This window comes from Bombina bombina, chromosome 2, assembly GCF_027579735.1.
Source record: "Bombina bombina isolate aBomBom1 chromosome 2, aBomBom1.pri, whole genome shotgun sequence".
NCBI classification, from domain to species: Eukaryota; Metazoa; Chordata; class Amphibia; order Anura; family Bombinatoridae; genus Bombina; species Bombina bombina.
Window position 1 is genome coordinate 1,022,463,260 of NC_069500.1, and position 22,503 is coordinate 1,022,485,762.

The window sequence follows — 22,503 nt, forward strand, 5'->3', positions numbered from 1 at the left end:
GCCATCGATGTGCCCAGTGGAGTGGAGGGGGGCGGGATCGGGGGAGGGAGGGGCGGGAGCGCGCACGGGAGCGCGCGCGTGCACGGGGGGCGGCGGGCCGCGCGTGCACGGGGCGGGAGCGGGAGGGAACCGCTACACTACAGAAAAATAAAGTTTAAAAAGTACAACAAAATAACTTTTTGAAAGCTGTAAATAAACAGCTAAGAGATGTGGAAGGGGTGGGGGGTTGATCTTGGGGGGGGGGAAGCTACACTGCAGAAAAGGGTTTTTTTTTTAAAAAAAGGCACATTTTTTCACTAAACTGGGTACTGGCAGACAGCTGCCAGTACCCAAGATGGCGCCCATTAAGGCAGAGGGGGAGGGTTAGAGAGCTCTTTGGTGGGGGATCAGTAAGGCTGGGGGCTAAGGGGGGATCCTACACAGCAGCATATGTAAATATGCTAAAAAAAAACACAAAAAAAGCCCAAATATAGCTTTTATTTTAGTACTGGCAGAGTTTCTGCCAGTACTTAAGATGGCGGGGACAATTGGGGGGTGGGGGAGGGAAGAGAGCTGTTTGGGAGGGATCAGGGGGTCTCATGTTTCAGGTGGGAGGCTGAGCTCTACACTAAAGCTAAAATTAACCCTGCAAGCACCCTACAAGCTACATAATTAACCCCTTCACTGCTAGCCATAATACACGTGTGAAATGCAGCGGCATTTGGCGGCCTTCTAATTACCAAAAAGCAACGCCAAAGCCATATATGTCTGCTATTTCTGAACAAAGGGGATCCCAGAGAAGCATTTACAACCATTTGTGCCATAATTGCACAAGCTGTTTGTAAATGATTTCAGTGAGAAACCTAAAATTGTGAAAAATTTAACGTTTTTTTTTTATTTGATCGCATTTGGCGGTGAAATGGTGGCATGAAATATACCAAAATGGGCCTAGATCAATACTTGGGGTTGTCTACTACACTACACTTACACTAAAATTAACCCTAGAAGCTCCCTACATGCTCCATAATTAACCCCTTCACTGCTGGGCATAATACACGTGTAGTGCGCAGTGGCATTTAGCAGCCTTCTAATTACTAAAAAGCAACGCCAAAGCCATATATGTCTGCTATTTCTGAACAAAGGGGATCCCAGAGAAGAATTTACAACCATTTAAGCCATAATTGCACAAGCTGTTTGTAAATAATTTCAGTGAGAAACCAAAAGTTTGTGAAAAAATTTGTAAAAAAGTGAACGATTTTTTGTATTTAATCGCATTTGGCGGTGAAATGGTGGCATGAAATATACCAAAATGGGCCTAGATCAATACTTTGGGATGTCTACTAAAAAAAAATATATACATGTCAATGGATATTCAGAGATTCCTGAAAGATATTAGTGTTCTAATGTAACTAGCGCTAATTTTGAAAAATAATGGTTTGGAAATAGCAAAGTGCTACTTGTATTTATGGCCCTATAACTTACAAAAAAAGCAAAGAAGATGTAAACATTGGGTATTTCTAAACTCAGGACAAAATTTAGAAACTATTTAGCATGGGTGTTTTTTGGTGGTTGTAGATGTGTAACAGATTTTGGGGGTCAAAGTTAGAAAAAGTGTCTTTTTTTCAATTTTTTCCTCATATTTTATAAAAAATTTTATAGTAAATTATAAGATATGATGAAAATAATGGTATCTTTAGAAAGTCCATTTAATGGCGAGAAAAACAGTATATAATATGTGTGGGTACAGTAAATGAGTAAGATGAAAATTACAGCTAAACACAAACACAGCAAAAATGTAAAAATAGCCTTGGTCCCAAACGGACAGAAAATGGAAAAGTGCTGTGGTCATTAAGGGGTTAAAGGGTTACATTGTTTACAAGTAGCTCTTTAGCGTTTATATTGGCCACTGAAATAGCTGATTCAGCCTGTAGTGACCCTACCTATTACACTGCCCTACCCGGCTATTATGCAATGCAGCTGCTAATCTTTTCTGTGGAGTACATTAAGGCCCTGATATTGAAAGATTCTCCAGCTTAGAGACAAATTGTAATTCAGCCTTCACAAAGGCTGAACTCACTGCATTTTCAAAAGAAAAAAGGGCGGAACTCTCCAGCACTGTGAGATCTTTCACATTTATGTATATGAAGCAGTGACAATCCCAGTGTAATATAGCACTGCATGATATGAGAGTTTTGTTACACTTACACTTTTGTGTATTTTTTTATTATTACTATAAATTTCAGATTGGGTCCTTATTATTGCATTTAAAGGGACAGTCTACCTTAGAATTGTTATTGTTTTAAAAGATAGATAATCCCTTTGTTACCCATTCCCAAGTTTTGCATAACCAACACAGTTATATTAATATACTTTTTACCTCTGTGATTACCTTGTATCTAGAAACCTTCTTCCAGCCCCCTGATCACATGACTGTGACTGATAATTTTTTATTGTCTTAAATTTAGCATTGTCTTGTGCTAAATCTTAAATAACCTCCTGTGCCTGAACACAGTGTTAACTATATAGCCCACGTGTACTTTCTGTCTCTTTGTGTTGAAAAGAGATTTAAAAAGCATGTGATAAGAGGCAGCCCTCAAAGGCTTAGACATTAGCATATGAGCCTACCTATGTTTAGTTTAAACTAAGAATGCCAAGAGAAAAAAGCAAATTTGATGATAAAAGTAAATTGGAAAGTTAATTAAAATTAAAAGTCCTATCTGAATAATGAAAGTTTAATTTATACTAGGCTGTCCCTTTAAGCTTTGCACTCTCATTTGTAATTTAATACATTTAAATTTTGATATAGCAGTGATTTTACACATTCTGATCATGCTTTGAAAGTTTCTGTGTTACTTTATTAACTTAGGATCATACTTTGTACAAAATTACATTGCACTTTGTATTTTCTCCATTGCAAACTGATAGTTTCAGAAAGTAGGAGGGACAGGGCAGTTCCCTGGGTATGTCTGAAGCTCTCTCACAAGTCTTTTGAATTTTTTTAAGCATTTTAAACAAGCTGGTCTCAGTGATTTGTCTTGCCAGCTGTATGCAAGGGAAGTTTGCTCAAAATTCACAATACACTTATTTTAACTAACAGAAAAGAAATATATACTAAAATATAGACAAAAGCAAGTTAAACTGTAGTGAAAACATAACAGTTTAATTTGGAATTGATGCAAACAAAGCTTTTATATCAGCCCCAGGGGTTCTCCAGTTACCTTCTCTCTCCATGTGAAATTTTGTATCCCAGAGAGCTTCATTGCTTTCTATGGAAGGCATTTCTCATCTCTCTGGGATTTCCAGGTTCCTCCCCTTTACTTAGAAAATTTAGTGATGTCTGCCACTGTGAAGTCAGCACTATAATCGAATTTATAAAAGATAAACATATATAAGCCTAATTTGTTAAAGTTACACATAAACTGTGAAGGCATAATCAGAATTTGAAAAATCACAATCCTAAATACAAAAAAAAATACAAAATAGAAAGTGCAAAGTTTAAATGTAATACAATTTAATCTGAGGTGTAAATGGATATAAAATAGAATCCACAAAGTGGAAATGCAGGAGAACTCTCATGTCATGTAATACTATATTGTACTGGGCTTGTCTCTCCTTCATATACAGAAATGCAGGCAACGCTCCTTGGAGAAGCAAAGCAAAATCTGCCTTTTGAATATATTTGACTAGGGATCTTGCAGTGCTGAAGGATCATTTTAGTATATATATATATATATATATATATATATATATATATATATATATATATATATATATATATATATATATATATATATAAAGTTTGTTTCACGCACACATATATTTTTAATACAAATTCCATGTCTCCAAAATACATACCACAGCTTCCCCTTTCTTGATACCAAAACATGTAACAACTCCATCTTGATCACCAACAACCACCTTCAAGTAAAAAAAAGAAAAAAAAAAAAAAGAACATTATTAACTTTTATGCAAAAAAAATAAATCTAAGGATATTTCATATAAAGTTACAAACAAAAACCTAAATATGAATTTATAACCGTTATGGATAGTCATATATATCTGGCAGATGTACAAGAAAATACGTTTTTGACTATAACCCACATTTGCTAGTACAAAACTTGCTAGTACAAAATTAGTAAAAAACCCATAATTTATGTAACTTACCTGATAAATTCATTTCTTTCATATTGGCAAGAGTCCATGAGCTAGAGACGTATGGGATATACAATCCTACCAGGAGGGGCAAAGTTTCCCAAACCTCAAAATGCCTATAAATACACCCCTCACCACACCCACAATTCAGTTTCACAAATAGCCAAGTAGTGGGTGATAAAATAAGCATACAAAAAGAGGAACTGGAAATATAATTGTGCTTTTAAAAATCAAAACCACCATAAAAAAGGGTGGGCCTCATGGACTCTTGCCAATATGAAAGAAATTAATTTATCAGGTAAGTTCTTACATGAATTATGTTTTCTTTCATGTCCATGAGCTAGTGGCTTAAGGGATAGAAATATCCAAGATGTGGAAGTCCACAGAAGAGTCACTAGAAAGGGAGGGATAAAATTAAAAACAGACATTTTCCACTGAAAAAATTAAATCCACAAAAAAATTAAATTTCTCATAAATAGAAAGAAAAAAAACTTAAAACATTAGCAGAAGAATCAAACTTTCTACCAAAGACTACTTCAGAAGAAGCGAATACATCAAAATGGTAAAATTTAGTAAATGTATGCAAAAAAGACCAAGTTGCTGCTTTGCAAATCTGATCAACTGAAGCTTTATTCATAAAAGCCCAAGAGGTGGAGACTGATCTAGTAGAATGAGCTGTGATCCTCTGAGGTGGGGACTGTCCCGCCTCCAAATAAGCTTTATGAATCAAAAGCTTTAACCAAGATGCAAAAGAAATGGCAGAAGCATTCTGACCTTTTCAAGAACCAGAGAAGACAACAAATAGACTTAATATTTCAAAGCTCTTACAACATCCAAAGAATGCAAAGATCTTTCAAGAGCATTCTTGGGATTAAGACACAAGGAAGGAACAATATCCCTACTTTTGTTGTTAGAATTCATAACCTTAGGAAGAAATTTAAACGAAGTCCGCAAAACAGCCTTATCCTGATGGAAAATCAGAGAAAAGGAGACTCACAAGAGAGAGCAGACAATTCGGAAACTTTTCTAGCTGAAGAGATAGACAAAAGAAACAACTCTTTCCAAGAAAGTAGTTTAATATCCAAAGAATGCATAGGCTCAAAAGGAGGAGCCTGCAAAGTCTTCGAAACTAAATTAAGACTCCAAGGAGGAGAGATTGATTTAATAACAGGCTTGATACGAACCAAAGCCTGAACATAACAGTGAATATCAAGAAGCTTAGCAATCTTTCTATGAAATAAAACAGAAAGAGCAGAGATTGTCCCTTCAAAGTACTTGCAGACAAACCTTTATCCAAACTATTCTGAAGAAACTGTAAAATTCTAGGAATTCTAAAAGAATGCCAGCAGAATTTATGAGAAGAATACCATGAAATATAGGACTTCCAAACTTGATAATAAATCTTCCTTGAAACAGACTTACGAGCCTGTAGCATAGTATTAATCACCGAGTCAGAGAAACCTCTATGACTAAGCACTAAGAGTTCAATTTCCATAACTTCAAATTTAACGATTGGAGATCCTGATGGAAAAACGGCCCTTGAGACAGAAGGTCTGGTCTTAGAGGAAGTGGCCAAGGCTGGCAACTGGACATCCAAACAAGATCTGCATACCAAAACCTGTGAGGCCACGCTGGTGCTATCAGAAACACACATACGATTGTTCCATAATCTTGGAGATCACTCTTGGAAGAAGAACTAGAGGCGAAAAGATTTAAGCAGGTAGGTAAAACCAAGGAATTGCAAAAGCATCCACAATCTCCGCCTGAGGATCCCTGGACCTGGACAGGTACCTGGTAAGTTTCTTGTTTAGATGAGAAGCCATCAGATCTATTTATGGAAGACCCCACATCTGTACAATCTGACAAAATACATCTGGATGGAGAGACCATTCCCCCGGATGTAAGGTCTGACGGCTGAGATAATCCGCTTCTCAATCGTCTACACCTGGGATATGCACCGCAGAAATTAGACAAGAGCTGGATTATGCCCAAGAAAGTATGCGAGATACTTCTTTCATAGCTAGGGGACTGCGAGTCCCAACCTGATGATTGACATATGCCACAGTTGTAAAATTGTCCGTCTGAAAACAAATGAATGGTTCTCTCTTTAACAGAGGCCAAACCTGAAGAGCCCTGAAAATAGCACAGAGTTCTAAAATATTGATTGGTAACCTCGCCTCATGAGGTTTCCAAACTCCTTGTGCTGTCAGAGACCCCCAGACAGCTCCCCAACCTGAAAGACTTGCATCTGTTGTGATCAAAGTCCAGGTAGGACGAACAAAGGAGGCCCCCTGAATTAAACAATGGTCTAACCAAGTCAGAGAGTTGAATGTTGGGATTTAAGTATATCAATTGTGATATCCGAGTATAATCCCTGCACAATTGATTCAGCATACAAAGTTGTAAAGGTCTCATGTGAAAAAGAGCAAAGGGGATCGCATCCGATGCTGCAGTCATGAGAGCTAAAACTTCCATGCACATAGCCACTGAAGGGAATGATTGAGACTGAAGGTTTCGACAAGCTGAAACCAATTTCATTTGCCTCTTGTCTGTTAAGGACAGAGTCATGGACACTGAATCTATCTGGAAACCTAAAAAGGTGACCCTTGTCTGAGGAATCAAGAAACTCTTTGGTAAACTGATCCTCCAACCATGTCTTTGAAGAAACAACACTAGTTGATTTGTGTGAGATTCGTCTAAATGTAAAGACTGAGCTAGTACCAAGATATCGTCCAAATAAGGAAACACTGCAATACCCTGTTTTCTGATTACAGATATAAGGGCACAGAGAACCTTCAAAAAGATCCTTGGAGCTGTTGCTAAGCCAAATGGAAGAGCGACAAATTGGTAATGCTTGTCTAGAAAAGAATCTCAGAAACCGATAGTGGTCTGGATTAATCGGAATGTGAAGATATGCATCCTGTCTAAGTGTGTCTATGTAAGTCTATCGTGGATAATGACCTTGCTGAACAAAAGACAAACTAGTCCTCATAGTCACCATCTTGAAAACTGGGACTCTTACAAAATGATTCAAAAACTTTGGATCCAGAACTGGCCTGAATTAATTTTCTTTCTTTGGGACAATGAATAGATTTAAATAAAACCCCCAGACCCTGTTCCTGAAACGGAACTGCTATTATTACCCCTGAAAGCTTTAGATCTGAAACATACTTCAGAAGAGCATGAGACTTCACCAGATTTGCTGGAATGTGAGAGAGAAAGAATCTTCTCACAGGAGGTCTTACTCTGAAACCTATTTGATACCCTTGAGAGACAATACTCTGAATTCACTGATTTTGAACAGAATCTGCCCAAATGTCTTGGAATAATTTCAATCTGCCCCCCACCAGCTGAACTGGATCGAGGGCTAAACCTTCATGCAGACTTGGGGGCAGGCTTTGGTTTCTTAAAAGGCTTGGATTTATTCCAACTTGAAGGTTTCCAATTGGAACCAGAGTCTTTAGGGGAAGAATTGGTTTTCTGTTCCTTGTTCTGTCGAAAATAAGGAAAACAATTAGAAGCTTTTGATTTACCCTTAGATCTTTTATCCTGAGGCAAAAAACTCCCTTCCCCCAGTGATAGTTGTAATAACTGAATCCAACTGAGAACCAAATAAATTGTTACCTTGGAAAGAAAGAGATAGTAATCTAGACTTAGATACCCCGTCAGCATTCCAAGATTTGAGCCATAAAGCTCTTCTAGCTAAAGACATAGATTTATCATCAATTTTGATGATATAAAAAATAGCTTTACAGATCAAATGATTAGCATGTTGAAGCAAACGAACAATGCTAGACAAATCAGGATGTTTCCTGTTGCGCTAAGCTATCCAACCAAAAAGTTGATGTAGCCACAACATCAGCCATAGCAATGGCAGGCCTTAGAAGATAGCCAGAAAATAAATAAGCTTTCCTTAGATAAGATTCAAGTTTCCTATTTAAAGGATCTTTAAAAGAAGTACTGTCTTCCATAGGAATAGTAGTATGTTTGGCAAGAGTAGAAGTAGCCCCATCAACTTTGGGGACTTTTTCCCAAAACTCTAATCTAGTCGCTGCCAAAGGGTACAACCTTTTAAACCTAGAAGAAGGAATGAAAGAAGTACCAGGCTTAATCCATTCCTTAGCAATCACATCAGAAATAGCATCAGGAACTGGAAAAACCTCAGGAGTAACCACAGGAGGTTTATAAACAGAATTTAAACGTTTACTAGTTTTGATATCAAGAGGACTAGACTCCTCAATATCCAAAGTAACCAACACTTCTTTTAAAAAGGAACGAATATACTCAATCTTGAAAAGATAAGTAGATTTGTCAGTGTCAATGTCTGAGACATCTTGCAAAATGTAAAAGAAAAAACAACATTAAAGCAAAATTTACAATTTCCTTGTATGGCAGTTTCAGGAATAGGAAAAAAAGCAAACAGCATAGCCCTCTGAGCATAGAAGGCAAGAGGTATATAGGATGTGTGGAGAAAAATAAACTAAATTTTTTTGGCGCCAAGTATGACGCACAACGCAAAATGAAGTTGAATTTTTTTTTTTCCGCCAACAACATCCGGAAATGACGCAACTCGCGTCATAGCAGCCGCAACCTCATGCAAGTGAAACTTGGCGTCAACTAAGACACCGGAAATGACAAACTTGCGTCATCAAAGATGTACCTTTGCGCCAAAAAATTATTGCGCCAAGAATGACGCAATAAATAACAGCATTGTGCGCCCTTGCAAGCCTAATTTTGCCTGCAAAATAAAAAGAAAAAACAGTCAATTTGAAAAAAGGACTATACCCCAGGTAAGACAAATAACTTCCTAAACATGCTTCCCAAACTGAAACTGACAGTCTCCAAAAGGAAATATACATAGACCTGACTCATGGCAAATATAAGTAAAATACATATATTTAAAACTTTATATTAATTACATAAAAGCGTCAAACCATAGCTGAGAGTGTCTTAAATAAGAAAAAACATACTTACCGAAAGACACCCATCCACATATAGCAGATAGCCAAACCAGTACTGAAAAAGTATCAGCAGAGGTAATGGTATATAAGAGTATATTGTCGATCTGAAAAGGGAGGTAGGAGATGAATCTCTACAACCGATAACAGAGAACCTTTGAAAAGATTTCCCGCGAGGAAAACCATAAAATCAAGAGGTGATACTCTCTTCACATCCCTCTGACAAACACTGTACTCTGAGAGGAATTGGGCTTCAAAATGCTTAAAAGCGCTTATCATAAAAGTAATCATAAAAATCAAGCACAAACTCACCAACTCCATAGGAGGAAAAGTTTGTAAAACTGAGTTGTGGGTGTGGTGAGGGTGTATTTATAGGTATTCTGAGGTTTGGGAAACTTTGCCTCTCCTGGTAGGATTGTATATCCCATATGTCACTAGCTCATGGACTCTTGCCAATTACATAAAATAAATAGTGTATAATAAAGAACCAAAACTTAAAAATAAAATGCATTTGTCTATTCTATTGTCTTTGGAAGAATACTAAGAAGGAGAACTGGTGATTTCTTGTCACCTAACAGCAGACTTGGTATGTGAACTTGTTAATCTGTTGTAACCATTTCATATTGAAAATATACAAGTATCTTAAAATAAGTTGCACCTAAACTGCCAGCAGATAACATAGTAATAATATCCTTTACCTTCTGTGTTGCTCTCCGTCCTGATGCTGGGAGCAATTTCATTGTTTTCTGCGCAGTGACACCTACCTAAAAAAATAGCATACAGCGGGTAATTTAGATACAAATTATAAGTATATATTTAGGTTATCTATCAGGTTAATTTTTACAAAGAATGGGAAACATATATGCTGATTATTTTCATTTGATTCCTAACAGAAGCTATCAAGAAATATACTGAGCTGTAACTCTAATCAGCATCAGTGTGTTTTGCCAATGCACAAAAGCAACGTTGCTTTCTAAACATCTCCAAAATAAAATCTAACAGGTCAGTGGTTTCTCAAGTCCTGTTTGAGCACTTATTTCTGCTTGGAACTTGGCAGTATAGGTAGCAGTATGTACCTTTTGCTTGTGCACAACTTGTAATAAGGACATATGTTTCATTATCTCACATTATTTTTGCAATAACAATAACACTCCAATTGTAATCTAGGCCACAATGATTTTTTTTTTAATGGACGACTTGCAATACAGATTGGCACACTAGTTTGTGTTTATATATTATAGTTGTTAAAGAGACAAAAGGGCTGTTTAAAATAAGATGTTAGTAGATGACTTAATTTCCATACTATACTTGTTTTTAAAAGGGACGGGAAGTCAAAATTAAACTTGCACGATTTAGATAAACCATTTCATTTTAAGACACTTTTAAATTCACTTCTATTTTCAATTTACTTATGTGCATATGCTACACTACTGGGAGCTAGCTGGTAATTGGTGACTACACACATTTCTCTCTTGTCATTAGCTCCCCAGATGAATTCAGCTGGCTCCCAGTAGCGCTTTACTGATCTGTAGTTTACTTTAACTATGTGCTTTGCAGGGGTTAAACATAGTTATATACAAATACAGGGGTAAGAAGTGTTATGTTTTGCACCAGCTTCTTCTATTAAGTCATGTGGTACATTATGTGACATCACTGGAGTTATACACAAGTGTGGGGGGGTGTAGCTTAAAAAAAGAGCAACAATTTATGTCCCTTTAGGAGAGAAACGTGTTCTGAAATGCTTTCAATGCCTTTTAGTCCTTCTTATACATGTGAAATATACTGCACAGGTATAAACTAATAAAGTGCAACAAAAAAGTCATAATCATACAGTATACTGGGACATGTATTGTTAAAGGCAGATAAATGTGTATGTAAACAAAAATAGTTTGCAAACAGGATTCATTGTAATGTATTCCCATTAAATATTCTAATTCATTTTAATTTACTAGCTGTATAAATAAACCTATTTTCCACTCTCCTTGTTCTGCTAGTGTGTAACAAATCACATACAGATAGAGATGGAAGCCAATGGCACACCCATATAGCAGGCACATGCATGGGCAACTGATGTCACCAACTAACCAAACTATACAGATTCTACCTACTGTACTTTACAATAAAAGCTGCAATTGAGATTAATCCCATTAAAAAGGTGACCCATTTAACACAAACAATCATAGCCCTGAATTCGGTTTCTAGCCAGAAATGTATCTAAGCCATATTTAAATGTATCTAAGGTATTGGCATTTACTACCTCCTTAGGCAATGAGTTCCACAATTTAATTGCTTTTACTGAGAAAAAACGTTTACGTTGTTGGAGATTAAATCTCCTTTCCTCCAGCCTTAAATTGTCACCTCTTATAAAAATAGGCTAACCATATTGCAGCTTTAAAAAGGGACACTTATGAAAAATACACACGTCAGGGCTGTTTAAAGAAATGCTTTGAATAATGTTCTGTTATAAGAACCCTGACATATGTATTTTTCATATGTGCCCCTTTTTAAAGCGGCAATATGATCAGCCTATATAAAAAGCAATTTCCTTGGAATAAACAGAGCTTTAAAAAGGGACATTAAATTCTACATTTCTCTTTCATGATTTTAAACAACTTTCCAATTTATTTATATTATCAAATGTGCTTAATATCCTTTGTTAAATGAGCAGCAATGCACTACTGAGAGCTAGCTGAACACATCAGGTGTTCAATAATCAATCAACAGCTGATATGCTCTTCAACAAAGGATACCAAGATAATTAAGCACATATAACATAAGTAAATTGGAAAGTTGTTAAAAATGGCATGCTCTATCTGAATCATGAAAGTTTAATTTTACTGTGTTTTATGCTCTTTCGTGTATGTTCCATTAATAGAATCTTAAAAACAAAAAGCTAAAAAACATAATTACTTTTAAGAAAAGTGCAACACCTATTTCTAATCAATTATCATATTAATTTAATAGTAATTTATAGATTTCTAAAATTATCAACTTTCATGTCCCTTCTATCGTTGATTACTCTTATAATCTGTGCGGTTTTCTGTAGCTAAAATAAATGTATTAAAGATAAAAGCACCTACAAAACATAAGTACATGGCACAAACTTCTAAAGAGAAAAGGCATTGCAAAATAATATTTTATCCAGCTATTGCCAATCATGCAGTCAGACACAAAAGAGTTAATCCTCGTCTTCTGCTGTGCTCCTGTCAGTTGCTAAGCACAGTAGAGACATTTTAATTCAATAGATTACAATAAAGATGAATGTTGTCTCTCTTCATTCACTTCTACTACAGGATAACAGGGATTAGTTAGTGCTATACCTGCAGATAATCCATTCGATTTAACTGCAGCTCCATGGTGCAGAGTAACTGCTGTCTACCCTTGTCAGCAGAGAAATCACACTATTACAACGATCACACAAGCTGCTGTTTATAGTTCAAAATGTTGTGTTCATCATCCTTTGTGTCCAAACTAAGTAGTATAGATTTCTTGAGAAAAAAAAACTCTGCAAGGAAAATAAAATATATAATGAGAATTACAACAAAAAGTAACTGCTAGTGCAGGTTAGTGCAATAGTCATACAAATAAAACCACTACATAGGACACAAATGTAGCACTAATGCAAACAAAAAACAGTATTAAAATGTTAAAGGTAATATACAGCCTAATCCTTAAAGGGGCGTTAAAAACTAAAAACAATGCTACATAGAATTAACAATTCAAGGTGAAGATTAGCCTGAGAATAATATGCAGATGTATTTTTTATCAATTATATTAGTACTTGCATAAATACTGAAAAAATAAGTTCAAAGTTGGTGCCGCCATGTAGTGACCTAGTGTTCTGTAGGATTTGTTATTTACCGACACATAATGAAACGTTTTATTTTATTGCAATATTGAGTTGTTTACATTTTCAAAGAAAAAGAAGAGATTAAAAAAATTGTGATGAACTCGAAATGATAATAGATTTATCAAAGACAAAATCTATTTTATCACATTTTACCATGATAATACTGGATAATCTATGATGCAAGATTATCAAAATGTAGCTGATATTATCCCAAATGGGTCCATGAGTTAAATGAAAAAGGGGTTAAATAATGCAGCATCCATTGTTTACTTTGAGGAGCACCAGGCTTCAAATTGTAGGTGTCATGAAAAACATAATTTATGTAAGAACTTACCTGATAAATTTATTTCTTTCATATTGGCAAGAGTCCATGAGCTAGTGACGTATGGGATATACAATCCTACCAGGAGGGGCAAAGTTTCCCAAACCTCAAAATGCCTATAAATACACCCCAAACCACACCCACAATTAAGTTTAACGAATAGCCAAGTAGTGGGGTGATAAAGAAAGGAGTAATAAAGCATCAAAAAAGCAATTTGGAAATAATTGTGCTTTATACAAAAAAATCAAAACCACCATAAAAAGAGTGGGCCTCACGGACTCTTGCCAATATGAAAGAAATGAATTTATCAGCTAAGTTCTTACATAAATTATGTTTTCTTTCATGTAATTGGCAAGAGTCCATGAGCTAGTGACGTATGGGATAGCAATAGCCAAGATGTGGAACTCCACGCAAGAGTCACTAGAGAGGGAGGGATAAAAATAAAAACAGCCATTTTTCACTGAAAAAATTAATCCACAACCCAAAATATAAGTTTATTATCATAAATGAAAGGAAAAAACTTAAATTAAAAGCAGAATAATCAAACTAAAACAACTGGCTAAAGAACTTATCTACCAAAAACTGCTTCTGAAGAAGCAAATACATAAAAATGGTAGAATTTAGTAAATGTATGCAAAGAAGACCAAGTAGCAGCTTTGCAAATCTGATCAATTGAAGCTTCATTCTTAAAAGCCCAGGAAGTGGAGACTGATCTAGTAGAATGAGCTGTAATTCTCTGAGGCAGGGCTTGACCTGACTCCAAATATGTTTGATGAATCAAAAGCTTTAACCACGAAGCCAAAGAAATGGCAGAAGCCTTCTGACCTTTCCTAGAAAAAGAAAAGATGTCAAATAGACTAGAGGTCTTCCTGAAATCTCTAGTAACTTCTACATAATATTTCAGAGCTCTCACTACATCCAATGAATGTAAAGATCTCTCCAAAGAATTCTTAGGATTAGGACACAAGGAAGGAACAACAATTTCTCTATTAATGTTGTTAGAATTCACAACCTTAGGTAAGAATTTAAATGAAATCCGCAAAACTGCCTTATCCTGAAGAAAAATCAGAAAAGGAGATTCACAAGAGAGCGGATAACTTAGAAACTCTTCTAGCAGAAGAGATGGCCAAAAGAAACAACACTTTCCAAGAAAGTAGGTTAATGTCCAAAGAATGCATAGGCTCAAACGGAGGAGCCTGTAAAGCCTTCAAAACCAAATTAAGACTCCAAGGAGGAGAGATTGATTAATGTCAGGCTTGATACGAACCAAAGCCTGCACAAAACAATGAATATCAGGAAGTTCAGCAATCTTTCTGTGAAATAAAACTGAAATGCAAGTCTTCCAAACTTGATAATAAATCTTACTAGAAATAGATTTACAAGCCTGCAACATAGTATTAATCACAGAGTCAGAAAAAAAACTCTATGATTAAGCACTAAGCGTTCAATTTCCATACCTTCAAATTTAATGATTTGAGATCCTGATGGAAAAACGGACCTTGATATAGAAAGTCTGGCCTTAATGGAAGTGGCCAAGGTTGGCAACTGGACATCAGAACAAGATCCACATACCAAAACCTGTGAGGCCATGCTGGAGCTACCAGCAGCACAAACGATTGCTCATGATGATTTTGGAGATCACTCTTGGAAGAAGAACTAGAGGCGGGAAAATATAAGCCGGTTGATAACACCAAGGAAGTGTCAATGCATCCACTGCTTCAGCCTGAGGATTCCTTGACATGGACAGGTACCTGGGAAGTTTCTTGTTTAGATGAGATGCCATCAGATCTATTTCTGGAAACCCCCACATCTGAAAAACTTGAGAAAACACATCTGGTTGGAGGGACCATTCTCCCGGATGTAAAGCCTGACGACTGAGGTAATCCGCTTCCCAATTGTCTATACCTGGGATATGAACCGCAGAAATTAGACAGGAGCTGGATTCCACCCAAACAAGTATTCGAGATACTTCTTTCATAGCTTGAGGACTGTGAGCCCCACCCTGATGATTGACATATGCTACAGTTATAATATTGTCTATCTGAAAACAAATGAACGGTTCTCTCTTCAACAGAGGCCAAAACTGATGAGCCCTGAGAATTGCACGGAGTTCCAAAATATTTATTGGTAATCTCACCTCTTGAGATTTCCAAACCCCTTATGCTGTCAGAGATCCCCAAACAGCTCCCCAACCTGAGACTCGCATCTGTTGTGATCACAGTCCAGGTTGGATGAACGAAAGAGGCCCCTAGAATTATACGATGATGATGTAACCACCAAGTCAGAGAAAGTCAAGCATTGGGATTTAAGGATATTAATTGTGATATCCTTGTGTAATCCCTGCACCATTGGTTCAGCATACAAAGCTGGAGAGGTCTCATATGAAAACGAGCAAAGGGGATCACGTCCAATGCTTCAGTCATGAGACCTAAAGCTTCCATGCACATAGCTACTAAAGGAAATGACTGATACTGAAGGTTATGACAGGCTGCAACCAATTTCAAACATCTCTTGTCTGTTAGAGACAAAGTTATGGACACTGAATCTATCTGAAAACCTTAAAAGGTTACCTTTGTCTGAGGAATCAAAGAACTTTTTGGAAAATTGATCCTCCGACCATGTCTTCGAAGAAACAACAGAAGTTGATTTGTGTGAGATTCTGCAGAACGTAAAGACTGAGCAAGTACCAAGATATTGTCCAAATAAGTAAACACTGCAACACCCCGCTCTCTGATAATAGAGAGTAGAACACCGAGAACCTTTGAAAAGATTCTTAGAGCCATCGCTAGGCCAAAAAGGAAGAGCAACAAATTGGTAATGCTTGTCTAGAAAAGAGAATCTCAGGAACTGATAGCGATCTGGATGAATGAGAATATGAAGATATGCATCTTTTAAGTCTATTGTGGGCATATAAATGCCCTTGCTGAAAAAAAAGGCAGAATAGACCTTATAGTCACCATTTTAAAAGTTGGTACTCTTACATATCGATTCAAAATTGAATACATTTTCTTTCTTTGGGACAATGAATAGATTTGAATAAAACCCCAGACCCTGTTCCTGAAACGGAACTGGCATGATTACCCCAGATAACTCCAGGTCTGAAACACACTTCAGGAAGGCCTGAGCCTTTACTGGGTTTGCTGGAATGCGTGAGAGAAAAAAATCTTCTCACAGGCGGTCATACTCTGAATCCTATTCTGTACCCCTGAGAGACAATATTCTGAAGCCAATGATTTTGGACCGAATTGATCCAAACATCTTTGAAAAATCTTAATCTGTCCCCTACCAGCTGAGCTGGAATAAGGGCCGCACCTTCATGCGGACTTGGGGGCTGACTTTGATCTCTTAAATGGCTTGGATTTATTCCAATTTTTAAGAAGGCTTCCAATTGGAAACAGATTCCTTGGGGAAGAATTAGGTTTCTGTTCCTTATTTAAGAACGAAAATGGTTAGAAGCTTTAGATTTACCCTTAGATCTTTATCCTGAGGCAAAAAAACTCCCTTCCCCCAGGACAGTTGAAATTATTGAATCCAAATGTGAACCAAATAATGTATTACCTTGGAAAGAAAGAGATAGCAATCTGGACTTAGAAGTCATATCAGCATTCCAAGATTTAAGCCACAAAGCTCTTCTAGCTAAAATAGCTAAAGACATAGATTTAATATCAATTTTGATGATATCAAAAAATGGCATCACAAATGAAATTATTAGCATGTTGAATCAAGTTATCAATGCTAGACAAATCATGATTCGATACTTGTTGTGCTAAAGTTTCCAACCAAAAAGTTAAAACAGCTGCAACATCAACCAAAGAAATTGCAGGCCTAAGAAGATTACCTGAAAATAAATAAGCTTTCCTTAGATAAGATTCAAGTTTCCTATCTAAAGGATCTTAAAAGAAGTACTATCCTCTGTAGGAATAGTAGTACGTTTAGCAAAAGTAGAGATAGCCCCATCAACTTTGGGGATCTTTTCCCAAAAACTCCAATCTAACTGCTAGCAAAGGATACAATTTTTTAAACCTTAAAGAAGAAATAAAAGAAGTACCAGGCCTATTCCATTCCTTAGAAATCATATCAGAAATAGCATCAGGAACTGAAAAAAACTCTGGAATAACCACAGGAGGTTTATAAACAGAATTTAAACGTTTACTAGTTTTAATATCAAGAGGACTAGTCTCCTCAATATCCAATATAATCAACACTTCTTCAACAAAGAACGAATGTACTCCATTTTAAATAAATAAGTAGATTTGTCAGTGTCAATATCTGAGGAAGGATCTTCTGAATCAGATAGATCCTCATCAGAGGAGGATAATTCAGTATGTTGTCGGTCATTTGAAATTTCATTAACTTTATGAGAAGTTTTAAAAGCCCTTTACATTTATTAGAAGGCGGAATAGCAGACAAAGCCTTCTGAATAGAATCAGCAATAAATTCTTAAAAAATTCACAGGTAGGGGGGAGCCGACAATCATGGAGACAAGACGCATATTTCAGGAGCTCCAGCTTCATATACTAATTTTTTAGGTTTTAATACCTATTTTTATATTTTTCCTGCCTACATTGGAGAATGATATAATACACTATCACCATATGTCTATTTTGGAACTGTAAAGAGTCGGATGCTCTATCTGACATAACCTGCACGCCCCAGATTTTATCTGCCTTGATCAAATATAACGTATGTGCAGACATGGCTACGTATATTTTACATTGGCTTTATAGTGATTTAATGTCCATCTCAGTAGCATTTTAAGTATATTTTTTATCCAGTTCGAATGGCCATATTGTTTATTTGGAGTTTTCATATAAGAGTGCTTTAATACTTAATATAATATATCTAACAAATCCATCCAGTGTGTTTGGCTTTTATAACCATAGGTATGCCTATACGCCATATTTAGTTAGCCCTAGAAGAAACATAGAACACTATGAAACCTTAGTTCATAATTTAGCTACTTACCCTTAGTTAAGATGAGATCCTACTCTAGTTTCATGAGCACTATCCAGAATATTGTTGCTGCTAACCACGTGTGACCAATATGTTTTATTAAGACAGACCCATAGACCACCTAATATTCTCTATATATTATATTTTAATCCTTAGCGTCTATCTTTATATAAACCTAATCCCCCCCATACCTTTTATACACCTTTGGGCCTACTCCGTAGGCAGAGGAAAATGTATCCGATAGAACTTCGCTTATACTGTTCATGTATGTCTATATCTCCCATTGTCCATTTGTATTGTAATTCACGGTTTGACCTGCGTTCTTGGGCTAGTTAAGATAACACTATGAGTAGCCCAGCAACTCTTGCCGTATTGATATGATACTACATTGGCTTAGAATGTAGAATATATTTAGGCTCCAGATTACTAGAATTCAAGAATTACATGCCTTTAATGGATATGTTATTAAATTATATTGATAGTGTGACGTACCGTAAGTGAATGTTTACTTATGAACATCCTATAAAAGAGAAAACAAGGTTCATCATTGGAATGCCTGAGTCGTCTCTCAATGTCCAAGTCAGACTTCTAGAGCTTTATTTGTTTTTGGTTTTTCTCTCAATGTTTCAGCTATATGTATATGCTATGTATATCTGTTCAATTAACATATGATGTATATGGAGGCATAATCTTTAATTTTGACATATTCTGTACTGGAATGCATTATTGGTATTGTTATTCACTGAACCCTAATAAAAATATATTAAAAAAAAAAATTCACAGGTATATCTTGTACATTAGATGTTGAAGGAACAGCAACAGGCAATGTATTATTACTGATGGACACATTATCTGCATGTAAACGTTTATCATGACAACTATTACAAACCACAGCTGGAGATATAATCTCCACAAGTTTACAACAAATGCACTAAGCTTTGGTAGAACTGTTATCAAGCAGCAGGGTTCCAACAGTGATTTCTGAGACAGGATCAGATTGAGACATCTTGCAAATGTAAGAGAAAAAACAACATATAAAGCAAAATTATCAATTTCCTTATATGGCAGTTTCAGGAATGGGAAAAAATGCAAACAGCATAGCCCTCTGATAGAGAAAAAAGGCAAGAGGCATATAGGAATGGGGTTTAAAATAATGAAAATATTTGGCGCCAAGTATGACGCAAAAACAAATAGAGAAAAAATGTTTGCGCTATCAACATCCGGAAATGACACACTCGCGTCAATGAAGACGCAACCTTGTGAAAGGACTCGGCGTCGACAAAGACGGCGGAAATGACAAATTTGCGTCATCGAACGTAACTTTGCGCTAAAAATGACACAATTTAGTTTGGCATTTTGCGCCCTCGCGAGCCTAATTCTGCCCACGAATTTAAAATGACAGTCAATTGAAAAAAAGACAATATGCCCCTGGTAAGAAATACATTTTCCTAAAAAATGCATTTCCCAGATATGAAACTGACAGTCTGCAAAAGGAAATATACTGTAACCTGAATCATGGCAAATATAAGTACAATACATATATTTAGAACTTTATATAAATACATAAAGTGCCAAACCATAGCTGAGAGTGTCTTAAGTAATGAAAACATACTTACCTGAAGACACCCATCCAAATATAGCAGATAGCCAAACCAGTACTGAAACAGTTATCAGTAGAGGTAATGGAATATGAGAGTATATCGTCAATCTGAAAAGGGAGGTAGGAGATGAATCTCTACGACCGATAACAGAGAACCTACGAAAAAGACCCCCGTTAGGGAAATCATCGTATTCAATAAGTGATACTCCCTTCACGTCCCTCTGACATTCGCTGTACTCTGAGAGGAACCGGGCTTCAACAATGCTGAGAAGCGCACATCAACGTAGAAATCTTAGCACAAACTTACTTCACCACCTCCATAGGAGGCAAAGTTTGTAAAACTGAATTGTGGGTGTGGTGAGGGGTGTATTTATAGGCATTTTGAGGTTTGGGAAACTTTGCCCCTCCTGGTAGGATTGTATATTCCATACGTCACTAGCTCATGGACTCTTGCCAATTACATGAAAGAAATCTGTATTTATGGAGCTCTACTTTATGTTTAAATAATTTGTATTAAGGTTTTCACGTAGTTTATAAATAACTTTTACATCAACATTTGCATGTACAGACAGATAGGGTATGGAACAAAAATTCCAAAAAACAAAAGAAACATTTTTCGAACTTGTAGATCTCAAAGGTTTAAAAACTTAACAGCAGTTATCTGCAAGTGTGATGTAGTGCAATACATGTTTGATCACATGCCTTAATATCATATATAAAATGAAAAGAAGGGAAAAAACATATCCCTTCAAACAACGGTCAAAGCGAAAAGCTAGCGATTCCCTACAATTGTTAAAAAGGGGGGGGGGAATAAAACAGGGGCAAAAGTGACAACACAACAATTAGAGTATTTCGCTCCTCAGTATCAAAGTCTGCAATGCCCGTCCAAAACTAGTGAAGTGCCCTGATGAGTTAAACCTTAAACTAAGTCTCCTTTGCTTATCCAGTAGTACCAGATCTGGTGAAATGTGTCTCTATTGTTAATTCGTACATGTTGTATGTGTGTTGCATTTTATTATATATTTCTGTCCACGTAGGGGTACCTGTCTTCCAATATTTTGCAATACAGGTTCTCGTAACTGTACAAAGGATATTAAGGAAGGTGTTGAGGTGTCTGCTAAGGGTAGTATTGTGGACATGTAGGAGAGCAGGAGCTCTACTTTAAAGGGACAGTGAACCCAGATTTTTTTCTTTCGCGATTCAGATAGAGCATGCAATTTTAAGCAACTTTTTAATTTACTCCTATTATCAATTTTTCTTCATTCTCTTGCTATCTTTATTTGAAAAAGAAGGCATTTAAGCTTTTTTTTGGTTCAGAACTCTGGACAGTACTTTTTTATTGGTGGATGAATTTATCCACCAATCAGCAAGGACAACCCAGGTTGTTCACCAAAAAATGGGCTGGCATCTAAACTTACATTCTTGCATTTCAAATAAAGATACCAAGAGAATGAAGAAAATTTGATAATAGGAGTAAATTAGAAAGTTGCTTAAAATTTAATGCTCTGAATTTGGGTTCAGTGTCCCTTTAACACAGCAGAAACAGTGAATCAACCCCACTGATCGTCTGAATACACACATAGGGGTTAAAACTTTGCCGTGTAATAAGTCACCCTTGATAGCCAGAAGCGCAGACAATAATATAACCCCTTGATTGCATGAAACACCCAAAATGCAGTGATTTAATGCCCTGTTGGCCCATGACACTCATAGCATAGTTAACCCCCTGATTAATCATAACACACTGGCAACATTTGGGTTTAATCGCTGCTGGATAGCACACTTTCCTTAGCACATATGCAGCATTGATTTTTAAAGGGCCAGAGCTGATCCCTTAAACCATGTCAGGTAAACTTCCTCTCGCTGCCATGTACAGGGAGTCAGGAGGAAATAAAGGAGGATACAGAGCCTGGCCTCTACATATCTCTGCAGCAGCTAACAGAAATGACAAGCAGATTTGCTGATACACAGGAAGACAGGAGAGGTTGGAATGGTTATTGGATAATTTACTTTGGCCTATAATTAATCTCCCAGAGACACTTTACAAAGAAGAAGACAACTGTTCATTCAAGTCTGACACTGCTGCTCTATACGGTAGAAAATATATTTTATCCAGAATACTGATTTTTGAAATAAGCTTAAAAGCAGCTGTTACTATTATTATTCATTTATTTGCTTTGGTTATCTCTCAGCATCTGCAACACTTGACAAGAAACCAAAATAAACTGAAAGAATGAACAGATTAAAACCTTCATTGTTATCGTCTGACCTGCATCCTTATAGTCTATTACAAGATATTTAAAGGTCATAGTTGTACCCCTACCTAAAGTCTAACTCCATAGGTTTAGCTCTAGTCCCTTATTTTATATCATACATTTACAATATACATACATTTGCATTTAAATACCCATAAGTATACACATCTGATGGGATACCGCTCCTTGTGACGTCACGTAGCCTTTCCCGGTGTAATGTAAAAATCCGGGGTTCACGCAGTCACGGGAGCGAGCACTCAAAGTGACCAAGCGCGCCCACAACATACACAACAACCATCACAACCAGGGCAACCAACGTGTCTATGGAAGCGGCCGTGCGTGGTGACGTCATGATCACATGGATGCGTTATTAGGTGGTGCTGTGTTTTTTTATTTATTTATTTTTTATTTACGGCAAATTATAATATGAAGAC

At 36.5% G+C, this 22,503-nt stretch overlaps 1 protein-coding gene across 1 annotated transcript in view; it reads right to left on the reverse strand.

Annotated features, from left to right (window-relative positions):
• BBS7 (Bardet-Biedl syndrome 7) overlaps nt 1-22,277 on the reverse strand; it is a 261,543-nt gene extending 239,266 nt beyond the window's left edge. The window contains 4 exon segments of the mRNA XM_053703611.1: nt 3,835-3,897; nt 9,788-9,853; nt 12,410-12,594; nt 22,206-22,277. Of these exon segments, the coding sequence (XP_053559586.1) occupies nt 3,835-3,897; nt 9,788-9,853; nt 12,410-12,445 (165 nt within the window). The 5' untranslated portion in view covers nt 12,446-12,594; nt 22,206-22,277.
• Between the last annotated feature and the right edge of the window lie 226 nt (nt 22,278-22,503).